The 19,694-nt window shown below is 43.9% G+C and overlaps 1 protein-coding gene and 1 long non-coding RNA gene across 4 annotated transcripts in view; one reads left to right on the plus strand and one right to left on the minus strand.

The window, feature by feature from the left end:
- The window catches only part of LOC309378900, a 485,967-nt gene that overhangs the window by 199,051 nt on the left and 267,222 nt on the right, over positions 1–19,694 (minus strand). The gene's annotated exons all lie outside the window — the stretch shown is intronic.
- AEBP2 (AE binding protein 2) overlaps positions 5,091–19,694 on the plus strand; it is a 34,466-nt gene continuing 19,862 nt past the window's right edge. For 2 of the 3 annotated variants that reach the window (XM_081927141.1, XM_081927142.1), the window contains exons 1-2: positions 5,091–6,060; positions 17,676–17,883. In XM_081927141.1, coding sequence (XP_081783267.1) covers positions 5,360–6,060; positions 17,676–17,883 — 909 coding nt within the window. In that variant the 5' untranslated portion in view covers positions 5,091–5,359. The remainder of the gene's footprint in view (positions 6,061–17,675; positions 17,884–19,694) is intronic. The other variant, XM_081927140.1, reaches the window with a different exon arrangement.

A 19,694-nucleotide genomic window follows, 5' to 3' on the forward strand; every position in this document is an offset into this window, starting at 1 on the left:
AACAACCAAGCAGAGCATCCTCATTCGTATTGCTATATACAAACGTTTTGTACAAGTATCAGCTACACAAAATGCCAGGAACTTTCACAGCAAACATAGTAAATGAATAAAAATATCCTGTGAACATCAGGAAGTCTCACTGGTCTACTGATGGAGCATCAAGGTAACAAGTGAGTTAGGCAGCAGACCAAGGAGACCAGCACCTTTCTGGAGGAGAATAGCCATTGTTCAGGTAGAAAGGCAGCAGGGATGTTGGGGCAATTCAGTGTGATGTACATATGAACATACATGTATGAATGAACATGCATGAATATCTGCCTCCTGGACAAAAGCTGCCAGGGTGGTGGAGACTTGCTGCAGAACATCTAGGCATGTACCTTGGCATCCCCATCCAAAAAAACAGTTGCAGCCTCTTGAGCAGCTGCCTAAAAGCATCAGCAGTTTAATAAGACTCCAAGACAGAGCATGGGGCAGAGCAGCTGGAAAAATTCAGAGTTCATTACTGTGCAACTCTTCCTGGCTTAGCTCCTGCTAACAGTTCCCTTGATTCTGAAGAGAGTATTTGTGGTAAAAAGACTTTTAAAAAGATTGCTTTTACAATGTCAGAGCAAAATTATGGAAAGAAGAATAGCTGCTATTTTTGAAAGCAAAGCATAATAAGAATGAAATCTTATACACGGTTAGCTGGGAGTCAGTCCCATTGAAATCAGCAGCGCTTATTCCTGAGCAGGCATGTCTAGCGATTGTGCTGTAAAGTATCTTGGCATTGTTATACAAAAATGTGCTCCGAGGCTTTCCCCCTTTTCTCTTCTCAGAAAGAAGATCCTTAACAATTGTCCTCCTTCCCTCACGCAGAGCACCTATTAGCATTCACTATTTTTTAGTGTTACTGAACATGATTGTACAGAAACGCTATTGTGCGAACTTTCCCTAGATTGCATGTGCATCTGCTAAGGTTGCACTGTAACTGATGCAGACTCCTCATTTCCCTCCTTTACCAGAGTATTTCGTTCTGTTCTTAACAGCTCCCAGATCTTCGAGGTTTAAGCTCTTGGGGCACTCCCGCTGCATTGGCCGACGTGGTGAATAAAATCCAAACCCGTCATGAGTTTTGCACAGTAATCTGTGTAGACAGAGCGAAGCTTCTGTGATGGAGGTCATGGGGAGTTCAAGGCTGCTGACAAGGGCCAATTTCAACAGGCTGGGGGGGGGGGGAATCCGACACCACTGAGACTCTGTACGGGATCCAATTAACGTGTAGGGGGTGATGGCTGCAGAACCACATGCAGCACAGAATATTCTAGAAGGCTCCACGGATATGGTGTAGAATGACCTATTTGTTGCACCAGCAAGAGACAGGAAAGAGAGTTGTCTGTAGGCGTTAGTATCAGTCTAGACAGGATATGTTCCATTTACCTGAGACCCTTTCAGCATAGAACGCCTCTGCTCAGAGACCTGTGCTGCTTCAAGGTCTTACTCTCAGTATATAAAGCCCTTAACAACTTGGGACCAGTTTACTTGCAGGATCGCCTTGCCCCCACATGTGCCGACGCAGCCACTCCGACCTATGGAACTGGCACTATCTAACGCGGGTGGCGCTGTGGGTTAAACCACAGCGCCTAGGACTTGCCGATCAGAAGGTCAGCGGTTCGAATCCCCATAACAGGGTGAGCTCCCGTTGTTCAGTCCCTGCTCCTGCCAACCTAGCAGTTCGAAAGCACGTCAAAGTGCAAGTAGATAAATAGGTACCACTCTGGCGGGAAGGTAAATGGCGTTTCCGTGCGCTGCTCTGGTTCGTCAGAAGTGGCTCAGTTATGTTGGCCACCTAACCCGGAAGCTGTACGCCGGCTCCCTTGGCCAGTAAAGCGAGATGAGCGCTGCAGCCCCAGAGTCGGCCACAACTGGACCTAATGGTCAGGGGTCCCTTTACCTTTAATGTGCCATGTAATACTTGTTCCACATTTGTAAGAAATTGATCTGGTCTTGCAGCACTCACACTTTGGAACTGCCTATTTACACATACCCTCCAAGGGTCCTGATTTTCCAGAGACAACCCCGGAATTACAGAATTCATCCCAGTTTCTGACTTGATCCCAGAATGTTCCAGTTCTCCTTTTCACCCCCTCCCCTCCACATCTTGGAGAACAATTACAAGTAGTGGGTGTGTAAGTGCAAAAACAAGATTCCTGTTTATACTGGAAATAAAATGCCGGCACCCAATGGAGGAAGTGGTGAAGCTGGCATATGAAGCCCTTCCTAATTCTGAAGGAAAAGGTCACCAATCCACTTTAGATTCAGCAGCCGGCCATTTCTTAGGAAATGTGTGGAGTGCTTATTCCTTTAGTGTAGATGGAGCCTTACATTGTGCACTCTCAAGTACCATTAAGTCCTATTGTATTCAATGGAACTTACTCCCAGGCAACTGGGTAAAGACTGCAGCCTTGCAGACTGTGCAGCCTCCTGATAATTCTCACTGTTGTTGTTTGTTAACCACCTTTTCCCCTGATAGGGTCTCAAGGCAGCATTTATCTGTTGAAGGTGTTGTACATGATCCCTTCCCTCACACATTTTTTATTTACAACAATATTGTGAGGTAGGTTAGGGCGAGAGGTTGTAATTGGCTCAAGGTGACAGATTTATATGTCTGTATTACTACAGGTTAGTGCCTCAGCCAGCATGGTGAATCATGAGGGATGATGGGAGTTGTAGTCCAGCAACTTCTGGAGGGCAGCTGGCGCCCCCATCTCTGTTGTAGACAATACTGAGCTAGATGGATGGACCAATGGCCTGGCTCATGTTAATGTTCCTGTGTTCAAATTTCATAGTTCTAAGGTCATACTTCTCAGCTATTTCAAATCAGATTGTGATGGCTTAGTTCTGCTCCACAGCTGCTGCTGCTGCTGCTTGAAGTTTGTACAAGCAAAGTATCGGTTTCTAGCTTGTTTGTATTGAAACACACAAACCAGCTTTTAGAACAGCAGCTGCACACTTTCTATCAGCCCCTCAGATGAGGGTAGCCAGTTGGTTTTAGGGCCACTGATGTCTCTGCCGTCCTGGAGAAGGGATGAGTTTGCGACGTCAACTCATTTTCGGGAATGACTTCATCGTGGGCTGCATATATTTGCTCCTTTCCTTTCAAAACTGGAAAAGTGTTTTTGAAAGCTGAGCACTTACTCGGATTCCCCAGCTTGAAGCTTTTTGCTAGGTTCGCTTTTGCTGAGAACGTTTTTAAGATGCCCCAGTTGTTCCCTTTTGCTGGTGGATGTGGGAGAGAGGGAGCAATAAAGTATGATTTCTCCCTCCCTCCAGTTAAACCCATGGAAGTGTATTACCAGGGAGATTACCTTCCCATTCCAAATCTCTTCTTGTCAGGATGTTAATGATTAATTGCCTGTGGTTCCACTTTCTTCCTTAACCTTCTCCTCCTCCACCAGCTGCTGCTCCCTTTCCTAGGAAGAGTGCTGTTGGCTGGGTCAGGCCAAAGGCACATGGAAGCCCTCTACAGTGGTACCTCGGGTTAAGTACTTAATTCATTCTGGAGGTCCGGACTTAACCTGAAACTGTACTTAACCTGAAGCACCACTTTTAGCTAATGGGGCCTCCTGCTGCTGCCGCGCCGCTGGAGCATGATTTCTGTTCTCATCCTGAAGCAAAGTTCTTAACCTGAAGCACTATTTCTGGGTTAGCGGAGTCTGTAACCTGAAGCGTATGTAACCCGAGGTACCACAGTACTTCAGGATCCTGCAGCCACAACGGCCAAGCCAAGCAGATGCCTAGAGGAAGCCCACAAGAAGGACCCTCAGCGCAACAGCACTGACCCCGTTCCTAAGTCCCAGCAACTACAGTCCCTATGATTCTTTGTTTAAAGTGATATGGTGCTGCTTCAAATGTATAGATGCCGCCCTCCCAAATGGGTGAGACTTTTCCTCTGCTGTCCCAATGGGCATGAGATCTAATGGGTTTGAGTGAAAGCAGAGCAGATTTTACCCAAACATTAGGAAGAACCTCTTTGCAGTAAGGGCAGTTCAACAATTAATCAGATTCTGTGTGTGCAGATGGCTTTCCCTCACTGGAAGTCTTCAAGCTGCGCCTGGAGAACCCCCTGTTGGAAATGGCTTGGGCTGGTCCTGTGGAGGAGAGAGATGGGTTGTCTAACCCAACTTGCTGCTTTCTGCAAGAAATTCAGTCTAGAGCATTCATCCTGTTAGGAGACACCCCACCCCGAAGCTGAAATTCTCAGAGAACTAGAACCAATCCCTCTTCCCAGGGAACTCAAGTGAAGACGGTTGGAATATCATTATTTTTATAGCAAATGTAAGATTATGATTCTTCCCATCACCACCCCTGTTACATTTGCAAGAATAACGTGCATTAAAATAAAATAAAATCGAGGCGATCTTAAGCTTAGTACCGTATTTTTCGCTCTATAACACACACCCGACCATAACACGCACGTAGTTTTTAGAGGAGGAAAATCCGTAGGCATGCCACCCTTAGGCATTCCCTCCATAACATGCACAGACATTTCCTCTTACTTTTTAGGAGGAAAAAAGTGAGTGTTATGGTGCAAAAATACGGTATTTTAACTTTTGTATGTTTTTAAGTAGGGCCATGAATTCCCCCCATTTTAGCATTACCGTTATTATTTATTACATTTCTTAGTTGCTTTACTGGCAACCAAAGAAACATACAGACAATAACCTCCCCGACCCAATACGGCGCATTGCAACCAAGAGGAAAGAGATATGCACTTATTTATCATTTTATAGCGTGACCTTTCAGGTCTCTCTCTCTCTCTGTGTGTAGTTTTTTTAAAAACAAACAAACAACCGAGCCGGGTATTAAATTGCATGAAATAAATAATATATGAAACGAAAAAACAACAACAACTGCCTTGCGAGGTAGGCTGGGGCTCACACAGATACCCATATCCAGCTTCCCGGGGATTAAAAGGCAAGGATTTGAACCTGGCTCCCTGCGTACCTTCACTCTGAAGAGAGACACCAGCAAGGGTGTGTCCCCCCCCCCACGTTCCATCTCAGCCAATCCCTTGGCCCGCCCACCCCGTCCTCCTGCGGTTGCGTCCTCGGAGCCCGCTTCGCGCTTTTGTCCGCAGGCGGCTGCCGTAGCGAGCGGAGCGCGCGCGTGCCTGGCGCCGCCACCACCACCACCGCCGCAGCGGAAGCTCCTCCCACTTCCCCTCCTCCTCCTCCTCCTCCCTCCCCTCGCCCGCGGCGGCATCTGGCCGGTGAGTCGGTCCATCAGTCCCGTCAGTGAGCAAGCGAGCAAGCGAGCGTCGGGCTACGTAGGCGCGAGAGGAGAGCGGAGGGCCGAGCGACGCGGAGACTCCCGACGCGCCATGGCGGCCGAGCTGAGCGACATGGCGGAGCCTCCCCTGCTGGTGGTGCCGCCGCCTCCTCCTCCTCCTCCTTCTTCATCGGGCGCTGAGGAGGCCGAGTGCGAAGCCTCCCCTTCGGCCGAGATGGAGGCCGAGCCGTCGCCGCTGCTGCTGCCGCCGCCTCAGCCCCTCCTGAGCGGCGGCGGCGAAGGCGCGGAGAGCATGTCGGAGCCCAGCCCTCAGAGCGCCAGCCAGGCGGGCGACGGCGACGACGAGGACGAGGGCGACGACGAGGAGGAGGACGACGACGACGACGAGGCCGAGGCCGGCAGCAGCGCCGGGTCCTCCTCCAGCGGCTGCTGCAGCGACGAGACCCGCTCGCTCAGCCCCGGAGGCAGCGAGGCCGACGCCAAGGCCGGCCCGGGAGGAGCAGGAGGCGGAGGGAGCGCGGGCAGCGGCGGCGACGGGCCCGGGGGCAGCGGAGGAGGCGGAGGCCCAGCAGCGGCCGGAGCGGCGGCGGGAGGTGGAGGCCCGAGCGGCGGCGGCGGCGGCGGGTGCAACAGCAGCTCCAGCGCGGGCGGAGGAGACGAAGGTTACAGCACCGGGAGCGGTGGAGGGAGCGGCGGCAGCAGCACCTGCAGCGCCTCGTCGGCAGGCCGGAGGGGCAGCCTCGAGATCTCCTCCGACGGGGAGCCGCTCAGCCGCATGGACTCCGAAGACAGGTCGGTTGGCGGGGGGGGGGGGGAGGGTGCGCCCGTTCTTCTCTCTCTCAAGTTTAGGGGGCCCTGCGGGGCAGGGTGTTGGTGTGTGCCCCAGCCCCTTGAAATGTTAATTTAGCCTTTAAAAATCAGGACGCAAACACTTTTAAAAGCGGATTACGCCCCCGGCCCAACGCTAACCCTCAGCATCTTTTCGCTTCCATCCCACTCCGCTCCATTTTTTTGCAATGCCCCCTTCCAATCTGCATCGTCTCCCATCTTTGTTCCAGGTTCAAAAGTTCCAGAAGTTAAGCTGCTGCTGCCTCACTTGGCAGGACTTGCCCTTGGCCTGAGCATGGCTCCTCCATCTTGGACAGGGATGGGGCTTTTCACCCCCCCTCTTTTTCTTCCTAGGCATGTACAGCAGTGTTGCCCAAAGTTGGATCTCTAGCTGTTTTAGGACCACAGTTCCCATCATCCCTGACCACTGCTTGCTAGGCATGATGAGAGTTGTAATCCAAAAACAGCTGGAGACCCAAGTTTGGGAAACACTGATGTAGAGTAATTCCTACAAAAGAATTGCTACTTGCTGCCCCAGGTGTGTCAAAAGTATTAAAAGGTTTCATGTGTGCCCATAGTAAGGTAACACCAACAAGACCCTAAAACGCCTTTTCCTGTTCTTCCAAGGCAACTGGGCCTTTATGTATTGCATATCTTCATCTGTCAGTGAGAGGAACTTTATTTGGTTTTTCTGTTTGTTGGGATGCTTGTGGCTTGTTACTACACAAATCCTCCTTTCCCCCATCTGGCTAGAAGCCAGGCCCCATATAATCCATTGCTGGTTTGGGAGGAGTTGGTTTAGAGAGTCTTAGATGCTCATCTTGTTGTAATCTCTCCCCTCATTCCCCCTCCCCCCAACTCCTACCTTTTTTACCACACCCTGTTCTAGCAAACATGGCCATCTTAGCTCTGGAGCTTTTTATGTTTTAATACACTCCTCTCTAAAGTCCTTCTCAAAAGACAGCTTGGCTTGGGAAGTGGGGAATGGTTTGCACTGGTTCCTCTTCTCCCTTATTCGCCCTTTAAGGGAGCAGCAAACACCTAATTGTGTGTATCAGCCGTGTAACTAACAAGCATATCTTGTAAAATTTACTAACACAAGTGGGTTTATGCAGCTTATGAAAACCCAGTTGTGCTTCTGAACAAAAGGGTATGTGTGTAAGAAATGCTTATATTGGCACAACAAGCTTCTGCATGACCAATAGTTCTTAGTTGTGTTCTCACAAGCGTATGCAGCAGATAGTTACAATCTGTTGGGATTCTGGGCATTTCTTAGTAGGTACGTTTTTTATGATACTTGTCTATTAGTATATAGTTTGACATGGTTAAAAATAAGTTGTTAAACTAGTTCTAGTGACTATACTATTTTAACTTGCACCTGTTTTTTATTTAGTCACTCTATTAAATGAATAGTAGCTGAAGGCAGATCGATTTCATGCAAACATGCAAGTTGCAGTGTTGAGCCAGTATTTAAATTCTTAAGGCTGGTTCAGTTCCTAGGAGACTGTTGCTGACTAGAAGAAAACTTGAAGCTTATCAGATGCGAAATAGTTTGCATTTTTAAAAAAATATAGTCCTGAAATATTAAAGTTCCTTAAAAAAAGATTACTTGGCCCAAGTCCCTGCAAGCCAGAATTTGCTAGCCTCTAGACTCCATCTATCACATATAAAATCACATTGAATTGTTGAGTAAAGGAGGAATTTATTATGAGATACTAAAGCTTATCTTAGATAATGCTGAAATAGTATAATTCCATAATCATTTTTTAAAGTTTCCCCTGTTTCCCCAATCAATTAGTACATAGAAATTAAGTTAACAGTGTCTTCTGTGAGTACAGGGATAGGTGCTTTGGCTCATCACTGTGGGTGCCTGCAACAGGAACTCCCCTTTTTGTTGGGCTACATGGAGTTGGGGACATGGAAATCCTTGGGGGAAGTTGAAGTGTAAGCAAATTTTCCTTTTAATACTTTTACAATATAAAATGAAAACTTACTTAGTGCATAGCTGTGTACTTACTGTTTTCAGTATTTATGAATTTTGCGGAGGAATCCTATTCATATTTACTCAGAAGTAGAGCCCACTCTATTTAATGGTGAATATACCCCCTGGTTAGCTTGCATAGGACTGCTGCTTCAAAGCACAACTGCTTCAATGACATTGGTTTGTAAATTCCAAATTGTGGATATACCCAATAGTAGAGAGAAACTGCTGAGAACACACATCTTAGTTCTTGCTGTTTTGCACATTTCTTTACACATTTGTCACTTGACATGTATATTTTTTAGGACCTACTTTATTTCTGTGATGTACGTTGTTTTAAACCATTTCCCACACTACGTTTCAGTTGTTGTATCCCACCCTGGAACCCTTGGATGAAAGGTGGGTAATAAAATATAGTAGTAATACATAGAGCACATTTTGAATAAGTAAAACTGTGTCTCAAAAGCATTTTGCTATTCAAAAGGGAAAGTATTTAATATTTTCCCCCAAATTTCCAGTTTTACCATTTGAAAATATTGAAAGAAAAAGCCCCTGGGGAGGGGGTGGGGTGATACTAGTGATGGTGATTTATTAAATTTATATATACACCCTTCATCTGAAGATCTCAGGGCAGTTCACAAGATGGTTCCCCCCTCCCTTGAATTTTTCCCACCTTCACATTTCTGTAAGTCAGAAATCTTTCAAAATTTACTCTTCTCTACTTCAGATCTCTCTGATATAATGCATGATATGCCCTCACTTGGTCTAAATAAGAGTGGATGGTAGCAGCTCTTTTGGGGCATTGATGACTTACTGCTCAATACTGTATTTGGGAACACTTGTCTCTTCTTGGCACATTTGTGTGATAGCTCAGGACGGCTGAGGCACTACACCTGGCCAGTGCCAGTAGTGGAGGCAATTTCCAGTATTTCCCAGGAATGGAGTTGCTGAAAGCAGAAGAGCATGTCTTATTCTGTTAAAATTAACAATACCTCATCTTAAATACAGAACTTTAATATTGATCCCAAATACTAAAAAAAATTGAGCCAAGTTAAATGCCATCATTATTTTTTCTATTTTCATTTCGGTTAATGTTGTGATTATAAATGTTGCATTCTTCCCTAGATGATATGGAGTCAGCAATTGCCTTTGGAAGTTTTTAATGCTGCATTTATCTAAAGTCAGCAATCAGTTTTAAGGTATAAATTTTTGTTTATAAGAAGCAGCTACTAAGTGGGCACTAAAATCTGCTAAAACAGCTTGCTTGTTTAATGTGCTTTAAACACACATTTATGACTTCATAAAAGCCCCATAGGGCAACAAATCACAGAATGAATGTTCAGCAGATTAAATATGCTTGGTGTACTCATCCCTATCATTTGACGTTCTTCATATCTCTGTGCCTTTATACATGAGCTGTTTTTGATGCAGCTGACAGCTAGGTGGGTTTTACTTTGTGAGGAACCCAACATCAAAACAGCCGACCAAGTTTGAATTCTTTAATGGTCTTCTTCAAGTATGATGCATTTAAAGGTGCTAGCACTTGATGTTTATATTTGTGTCAGCTTTACTGACATTCAGCAGCTCATCTTTATCCTGCACATATTCCAATCTTCATTGAACATTTGTTGTGATAAAGTTAAAAAACTCCATGTGCTGTTCCATCCGTTTTTCCTCATTTGTCTTTAACTTAAAGTTTTCTTTATGTTCTACAGTACGACAGTCGTACAGTTTGTTTGACTTCCAAAAATGTTCAACAACCAAGCGTGGCTTCCGATTGACTGCAGGAGCTTCCTGCAGTCAATCGGAAGCGGCGTCAGATGTTTGGGTTCCAAAGAACGTTTGCAAACCAGAGCGCTCACCTGCAGGTTTGCGGCGTTCAGCAGCCAAAACGTTCAAGTCACAAGGCATTCGAGATCCAGCGTACAACTGTACAATGGCTACAGACTAGCAGATGGAGATGGCTGTAAAATGAAGGCTTCTTCATGTATTTTAGGAATACTTCAAGTGCATGTACAAGCATGTGCCTTTAAAAAACCCCATTAAACTCTTTTGAAACTACAAATTAAAAACAACAAACCCAGATTCAGAGGGTAAGTTATTAATGTAAGTAGCTTACACACATGCCTTCTGAGCTTCAGTTGCTCTTCATTAATAATCTAATTTCCACTTCTAGAACTTTATGAAAGTTAACTTTATTATAGACATTGAAAGCTCTGATGTGTGGCAACTTGGTGTCTCAGTATTTCAGATAAAAGTGGTATACATGGCTCTGAATCTTTTAGCCTTTATATGTGCCACAACCCCTCAAAAACAGCTTACTAAGTTTTGGGGAAACTTAGGTTATGCTGCAGTATAGCATGGAGTTCCCTGAAGTAGTTCAGACTGCTTGAATAAGAATCAGAATCATTGGTTTGTATTCTCTGAACTAATCTTCCCTGTAGGCCCACTTTACCTCTGGGCCTCCCTGAAACTTTTTGGTTTGAGCTGAATGTTTTCCTGTAAGTGAGCTGATCCCAAATACAAAAACATAACTTGGCACAACTGAGTCTAAAATGATTGAGTTACCATAATCATTTGCAGAGGCTACTGTACTGTCATTTCTCTATCTGTGGTTAAAATGGTGTAGAATCCTTATCCATTGCATCTTCACAGTAATAAATGGCAATCGTTGCCCCAGTGCATTCATGGAAGAACTGGGAATGGATTTATACTTTAGTCGTTCTAAGGGCCTCTAGAGATGGTGCTGTTGTTCTCAGACCTTGTATGTAGCAAGAGTGGTCAAAGGTTCATGTTCTCCCTTAGAAAAGACATTGACTACATGAGTGGTGTCACATTTATTTTAAATAACTGTTTTCCTGATGCTACTGTTATTTTCTCTGTGAGTGAGGGAGTTGGGGAATCTACCATTTGGGGACCAGTGTTAGTCATGCAGCAAAAACTTATTTATTCTTAACAGTGAACAATGAATAAATTGCCTTTAAAATGTCAGGAATATAGATAATGAAGCAAGATACTTAAATAACGTACTTTTCCGTGTATTAGACGAGGTTTTTTTTTTACTCCTAAATAAAGTTTAAAATGGGTGGGGTTCGTCTTATACGTGGGTAGTACAGAGGGGGAACAGGCGATTGGTTGTATCCGCCAGCAGGATCTAGCGATTGGGTGGGTGAATGGTGTCTGCTGCAAGGGCTGCTTTGTATTGGCGGCTGCTATGTCAGTTGGGTGGATTATTTGTGGATGTGGCAAGGGCTGCTTTGGATTGGCTGCAGCTTTGGCAATTTGGCTTGCATTGCTTGCGATAGTTAGTGTTTGCCAGTTGGGTGAGTGATAGTTGATTTGGCATTCTTCCCCCCCACCCTTGCTCATTTTCTTAAATTTGAGGCCTCCCTAAATAAGGGGCACCTTATACATGGGGGCCTCTTATAGATAGAAAAGTATGGTATACTGAAGTGGAAAGTGATTTTTTTATATTTTAACTTCCTTTATTAGTACCGGCTTAGTGTTCAATGAAAATATATACAGATTGGCCTGACATTTCCTACACCAAAGTATCTATCTTGTGCTTCAAATTGCCCATTTGAATCGGAACCTTAATTCATTTGACAATGAAGATTTAGCAAGGGAAGATAACTCATGTTTTATGTAGTTTTGGAATGCTTTTTCTTGTATGTTCAACAGTACTCTTATAAAGCAAATGATTCTGTCATATGTACTAATCCAAAAAACCCAAAGACCAGTTAGCTAAGAGGAGCTAAGTATATACAGGAGCATAAAATAGATTTAAGACCAGAAGAACCTTGTCTCTTCAGTTTGTAAACCTGTGATTTTCACAGTTGTGTTCATTACCGCATGATAATGAATGATTAGAATCATGGAATTTTAGAGTTGGAAGGGACCATGAGGGCCATCTAGTTCCACTCTCTGCAATGCAAGAATCTTTTGCCCAATGTGGGGTTCAAACCCTTGACCCTGAGATTGCGTCTTACGATCTGCAAAACTGAGCTATCTGAGGATATGTAACAGCAGTATGAGGGAAATTTGAGTGTTCTGAGATGTACACATTTGTGATGAATATGTCTATGCATATGACCAGGTGGGGAAAAGTTTTGGGGTTTTTTTTGATGACACATATGTGAAATGTACTTATATGTAAGAATCAGAACTGTCTAGTGAGTCAAACCCTCTGCAGTGCAGGAATCTTTCACCTACCATGGGGCTCAAATCCACAAACCTAAGAGTTTCATGCTCTACCAGCTAAGAAGTAATGTTCATCCTTTTTGAATCTACATTTGAGTGCTTGAGCAGAGTGACATGAATGTAAGTTGCTGTCTTAACAACCTTAATCCTTTTGGCTAACTGGTTTAGAGACCACAGAGTGCAAAGAAGTTCTGGTGCCATCAGCTTGCAGCAATCAGATGTCTTCAGCAGAGGCTGCTATCTCCGCAAACCTTGTTCCTTTCTCAATAACATTTACATTTAGCTTCACAGTGTAAAAGCATCAACATAGACACACAGTTTCTGGAAAAGACCAGTGTGAAGTGAATTAAACATGTGCTGCTCCTATAAATTATGTGGCATGTATAAGAGAGGACAGAACGTTTTCTATAATTTTGCACTCTGCTTTGGAGAAGGGGGACATTGGTTGGAATTCTTCTTGCTTTTTTCTCTAATTCCTAAGAGCAAAGGGAGAACTGAAGAGAGAGCAGTGGCTGTCACTGGCCATGAATAAGCAAAATCCAAATTGATAGAGGCCTGCAAATGCTGCCAACAATGTGGAGATGGTGGGAGGACAAATTCTTTGCTTCCCTTCAAAGGGAACATTCAAAGGAACACAGAGAGGATTGGCTGTTACCAAGGGAGGAGATAACTTTCTTCATTAGTGTACAAGTCAAGCTCCAACATTTTCTTAACTCACTATCTGATTCTGTACATTATATCAGAAAAGACAAGTGGTTGGAAACTTCACTCAGTTCAAACCCCAGCTGGGACTGGCTAATAGGATCTCTAATCTTTACCCTGTCCTTGAACAGCTATCCTGAACTATTTGTCTGTTTCTGGGAACAGCTGAAACCAGAAATTTGGTGCTCACCTCTGAAGTCTTAAATGGCTTGTGCCCTACATATCTATTGTGCTTCCTCCTTCCACATGAACCTGCACAGGTCGTCTTCAAAGGCATTAATCCAAGACCCACATATCTTCTGAAGTTTGTTAGGTTGACTGGAGTTGTGGTGATCCTGGTTGTACTGTTGATTTCCTCCATTTGTTTTCTTATATCAGGTTGAGTTTAATTGTATGCATTTTATGAGTTTTATTTGTTTACTGCCTTGGAAGTCTTAGAGCTGAAGGGTTGCAGACGAGTTTGTCAATTGCTGTTTGGAGAGCTTTACTTAAAATGCAGTTAAATCTTAAAGTGGGACCAAATGGGAATGGAATCCTGGAGTTAGATCTAATGCAGCTCCAAAACAATCTTGTTTCTTTTTTCTTTCCTCCCTAATAGCTTATTTTTGGTGTGCATTTGACCACTCCCCTGACATTTCATCTGGTTGTCATTTAAGCCCTGGACACCAGAAGAAAGTGAGCAGAACTCTCAAAGGATGGCTTTGAAGAGAAGCTCCTGAGCCTTGGGCTCTACAAAACTAGTGTGTGGAATATTATAGTTTAGCTGCTGTTATGCTATAAACTGCTGAGCTGACCCTTACCAGGGGGTGGGTGGATACAGGTCAGTTTCTAAGTGTGAATTCCCAGCTGTGTTTGGGAAAGCTATTCCACTACTAGACTGAATTAAAACTTTTAGATAGATTATTTTATATGCTGCTTGTAAGCTACTGTCTTATGACAGTACCAGTCTTAGCTCAGATTAGTGGGGAACTTAACCTGAGCTGTGCCCTGTCTTTGAGGGGCTCTGTCTGAGCAGCGACTAATGTCTAGGACTTGAGGTGGGGGGGGGGGAGTACAATAGTGCCCAATGTGTTGTTGTTCATTGCCTTCCACACATGTTTCAAGGCGTTGTATGGAATCTGATAAAACAGTAACTAATCAGCACAAATAAAACCAAAATGAATTTCAAACAATACAAAATGGACACATGTGCCAGAGATGAATTCATCCAGCTGGGCAAGCTTGTCAGAACAAACATGTCTTCAGTTGTTTTTTGAAAATGCAGATAATTGCCCCAGTAGGCATGCTGTTCTACAGAATGGGGCATCTACGCTGAAAACCATACTTCAGTTTTCCATAGAAGGGCTACTAATATCTTTGAAACTTGAAGGAGCGTACTGACCTGCTGTGTATGCAAAAGATACCGCAATCATTCAAATAAGCTGTCCCCAAGCTGTATATGTTAGTGTCAAAATTTTGAACTTGGCCTTGTAGCAAATTGGCAACTAGTGCAAATCTCTAAGACTCTCTAGATCCTTTTCATGTGTAGAACTGGCAAGCCAAGTGTCCCCATCTTATAATAGTACAGCTGGTTCTTCCTGCCTAAGTGTAGAACCTGACATTTGTCCCTATTGAAATTCATTTGTTTGTTTGGGCTCAGTTCTCCAATCTGTTAAGGTCTCCTTGAATCCCGGTTCTGTCTTCTACGGCATTAGCTATCCCTCCCAGTTTGGTGTCATCTGCAGATTTGATGAGCATTCCCTTAGTTCAAGCATGGCCAAACTTGGCCCTCCAGCTGTTTTGGGACTACAACTCCCATCATCCCTAGCTAACAGGACCAGCGGTCAGGGATGATGGGTATTGTAGTCCCAAAACAGCTGGAGGACCAGGTTTGGCCATGCCTGCCTAAGTAATTTATAAAGACAAACTAGCTATGAGCTTAGGACAGAATCCTGCGGCACCCCACTTGTTACTTTTTTCCAGGAGGATGCGGAACCAGCTACAAATCCACCTGAATCCTAGCAGACATCAAAAATAAAAAAAGTCCATACCTTTGTCAGCATTATGGTGATTACGGGTGGATGGTAGATCAGAGGTCTGTATGCTGCCCCTTGACCCCATTGGAGCATGTACAGAACTGGGCTAAGAGAGAACATATGATTCTTAACATAGGCAGATATTTTGTGAATCCCAAAATGTACATCAGCTTTGACTTAGGTTAGTGCTATTCTGTGTTGGCTCCCCCTAACCAGCCAAGATACACTTTGGTTGCAAATAGTTGTGTGTGTGCTCAATGGAAGGTTTGCATCTCAGGAATACTGTTCTGGCCGGCATGTTGACCTCCAGGGCCGCTGGTGTAATGATCCATCTGTTAGATCTGAAGTGTGCCTTAGGGAAAGCTGCCCTGGTCAAACACTTTAGGAAGGAAGGTTTAAAGGCAGAGCACGAAAATACTTAAAGATTGTTTAGGTTTTTTGTATTTATCTGGCATTGTTTTGCAATGTTTTGTCTAATCAGCCATCACAGCATTTATTTGATGAACACTACAGTCATACCTCGGGTTGAAGTAGTTTCAGGTTGAGCATTTTCAGGTTGTGCTCTGCAGCGACCCGGAAGTAATGGAGCGTGTTACTTCTGGATTTCGCCGCATGCACAGACGCTCAAAATGACGTCACGCGCATGTGCAGAAGCAGCGAATTGCGAGCCATGCAGACACGGGTTGCGTTCGCTTCAGGATGCGAACGGGGCTCCAGAACGGATCCCGTCTGCATCCAGAGTTACCACTGTACAATGAATATTTTTGTATTTGTTTTTGACTGACCTAGCCACTACAATTTTAACAAATGCAATACAGGCAGATTTTTAGATGGCAGGCCTTTTCATTACATTTGCCAAAAGGGATTGCTAGTAATAATGATGAAATCTCATCCCTTGAAGGAATGAACTGCAGATCTTGAGTGCAGTGAGTGCAGTGTGTTTCTTTCCTTTAATAGAATAAAATACCGTAGCTGTAGCAATACTGTTTCTTTTTTCTTATGTGTCCAAAATAAAGCAAGGTGTTATGTGACATAAAGCATAAAAGCAACAATCACCAAAACATGCCCAAAAGCTTTTACAGTCTTGCATAAGAGGGTGGGGGGTGGGGAGAAGGTGCACAAGGAGGCACCTGCAGTGCAGTCCTGTTTCTTCGTACTTGGAAGTAAGCTCCATGGTGATAGTAGTGTTTACTCTCTGTTAAGTGTTTCTGCAATTTTAGACCAGCCTAAGTTAAATTAATTTCTGAAGTGCCTGGAATGGTATTTGGTTGCTTAGAGATACCTGTTGATGCAGCCTAGGAGAGCATTAGCTTTCCCCTCCTGCTGCATCAACTGTTGACTCATGCTAAGCTACTGAGAACTCATAGATCCATTTCACATGTAGTACTGGCCATCTAGGTGTCCCCCCATCTAATATTTGTGCACCTAGTTCTTCCTTCCTGAGTGTATAACTTTACATTTGTCTCTAGTGAAATTCATTTTGTTAGTTGGGGAGCAGTTCTCCAATCTGCTACGGTCATTTTGAATCCTGATTCTGTCTTCAATGGCATTAGCTATCTCTCCCAGTTTGGTGTCACCTGCAAATTTAACAAGGTTCCCCTCAGTACCTCCATCCAAGTCATTTATAAAGATGTTGAACAAAAATGGGCACGGGATAAAAACCTGCAACACTCCACTTTTTACTTATTTCCCAGATGACAATGAACTGTTAGCGAGCACTCTGGGTTCAGTCAGTCAACCAGCTACAAATCCACCTAATGGTTATCTCGTCCAGTCCACATTTTACTAGCTTTTTACAAGAATATCATTGGCGAATTTGTCAAAGCCTTACTTTGATACACTAAGTCCACAGCATTCCCATGATTCACCAAGCTTGTAACTAAAAAAATAAAATAAAAAAAAAAGAGATCTGTCTGGCTTGACTTCTTTTTCAGAAACCGATGCTGGGTCTTAGTACAGGTGGTGAACATTTTAGGCATGTTCAAATGTTGTGTGATAACTGACATGTGGGTCCTTTTGGACCCAGAAGAGGGAAGAACAGGGAAATGGCCATTGCCTGCAATCACAGTCATTCTTTTCTATGTGCTCAAAGACTGAGGCAATGTGCAGTTGTTTACATATTTCCAGAAATGGCTGTGATGTATATTATGGGTACATCAGTTTTGTAAAGAATCCCAACAGTTTTTAGTAGCCTGTTGGAGACCGGCAGAGAAAGGGCAAAAAATCTCATTTTCTGTGTTCAGAGGAGGGCTCCCTTCCCCCGGCAGCCCATTCTGTTTCTATGCTGGGCACAGTGGAGGGGTAGACTACTCCATCCCTTCTCTGCCAACCCACCCATTTGCATGGAGTTCCTTTGTTACACTCCTGGCCTGTGTGAAGCAAAACAAGCCATGATCGTGGGTTTGCATGTAATGACAAGCCAAGGTTTGTGGTTTGCTAACTCCTGACATGGAGCCAGGGAGTAGAAAAATGGGCACCTTTGAGCAGTTTTAATGAATCACAACTAGTTTTGGCCCATATTGAGTCAGAACCAACATTTGCCTCATTTATTTGTGTATTGAGATTTGTTAATTTGCGTGCTGGGATTTAGAGTGTTGCCGTTTATGATGAAATATAAATTTGCTTGAAAACATGAGAAAGTTCATAATTAACTCATTTCTCTCTCCCCTCTCTTCCTGTAGCATCAGCAGTACCATAATGGATGTAGACAGCACCATTTCCAGTGGACGCTCAACTCCAGTTATGATGAATGGACAAGGAGTTACAGCTTCAACAGCAAAAAGTATTGCTTATAACTGCTGTTGGGACCAGTGCCATTCCTGCTTCAACTCAAGCCCAGATCTGGCAGACCACATTCGCTCCATACATGTAGATGGCCAGCGAGGAGGGGTTGGTTTACTTTTTCATTGCTGTTCCATGATATTTGTACTGTGTGCATTGAGAGTTAATAACTGCTGCTGCTAAATAAAATTCCAATTGTTGTTGGAAGCCACCTGGTCCTCTAGTGACAATGCTGGATCCAGATGACAGACCTCTTCCTTCAGAGGGAGTGCCATTTTGTTTAGAGCAGGCTGAATTCCCAATTCCTGGAAATGCCAGCCGTCCATCAGCATTGCCTCCATCTTGCCTTTATTCAGCTTCCTGTCTTTTTGAGAGAGGTGGGGATTTTTCTCACTCTCACTTTGGTGTGTGGAAAGTTAAGAGATGAGTTATCTAATTTGGAATTTTGCAGCTTGATAAAGAGAAGGCAGGGAACAGTGTCTAGGACTGGTTCACTTTCAAGTTAGTTTGTGTTCCTTAATGTAGCTTTTCTTCTTCTGCATCAGCAGTTTAGATTTTGGTTTGGTAACTTGGAGTTTGGAGACTAGGCAACCTGTTTTTAACATAGCATATATAGAAGTGGAAGAGTAAATGAAAAGCAAAATACTCGCTTTAAAAGAGGAAAAACAGCTGTCTTCATAACATAAATAATTAAAGCATAGAATCCTTTTCTAGTGTAAGGCTGTTGGACTTCAGCTGCACCAATGGCAGGGGTCTCTACACAAACAAAAGGGTAGCTATCTGCAGTTTCTGTGGTGGAACAAGGAGACTGTTATCAAATAGAAAAGAACGTTTCTCCCTAAATACTCCCCAAGTATCCCACAGTTCTATGAAATATACTGTAGCCCTTTCTCAGGACTGCTGTTAAGAATGTAAGTGATGCCATTCTTCGCCAGATCAGCAGTCTTACCTAACTGAAGCTGAATCCTTCTTAGTCTGAGAAGTTGTAGCTTGATGGTTTCTGGGTCTAGGAATTGTGTGTTCTTGGTGGAGTTATGCCCCCACCCCAGGATCATCTTATAGCTATCAAGGTACTTCCTAAATATGGGCATACAGGTTTGTTCAGTATCCTTCATGGTAATTATCAACAGACCTATGGCCTCCCAAAATTTGTCATACATATACATGTACACACACACACACACACACACACACACACACACACACACTTGTGTGTGAATTTTTGACAGACCTCTCCTGCAAGTCCCCTGCTGTTGATTCTGTGATGCTAAAAGGCTTTTGTGCTCTCTAAGGACTCCCCTCCCCCAGTTTCCTTTTTTAAAAGGGGAGGCACATTCACTTTGATGTGGCCCTGACAGTCTTGATGCCCTTGGCTCAAAAAAAAGGGTGATGATTATTACCTACCCTTCACTCCAGGGCTAGCCACCCATGATTTATATCTTTTTAAAGTTGTCCTTAATCCCATGATTTTTCACATAATTGCTAATTGAATTTTAGAGGTAATGGCCATCACACATTTTTGCTTCCTCTAATAATGAATATTTAGGGTCCCGATGTTAATTTCTTGATTTTGATTTTTATATTCTTCCCATTTTTAAGGAGTTCATTCCATTTATCATGATTTAGCCATGTGGCTGACACAAGTATTAGTCTCTTGCAACAAAAACCATCAATCCTGTGACACCTTAAATACTAATGATTTATTACGGCATCAATTTTCATGAACTCAAGTTACCAAACTTCCTCAAAAGCCTTTCATAAGGAACTGAGTTGTATGCTGGAACAGACTTAGCTTGTGCAGTGGGTCTCTGTCTTTCTTTTGTCCCCCATGCAGCCCTTTGTGCACCCTCAAAATCAGCTCTAGAGGGTTTTACATGTCTTTTTAATAAAGCTGTTGATAGTGTACTGTGTCAGTTCCT

This window comes from Podarcis melisellensis, assembly GCF_964234715.1.
Source record: "Podarcis melisellensis genome assembly, chromosome: 10".
NCBI lineage: Eukaryota > Metazoa > Chordata > Lepidosauria > Squamata > Lacertidae > Podarcis > Podarcis melisellensis.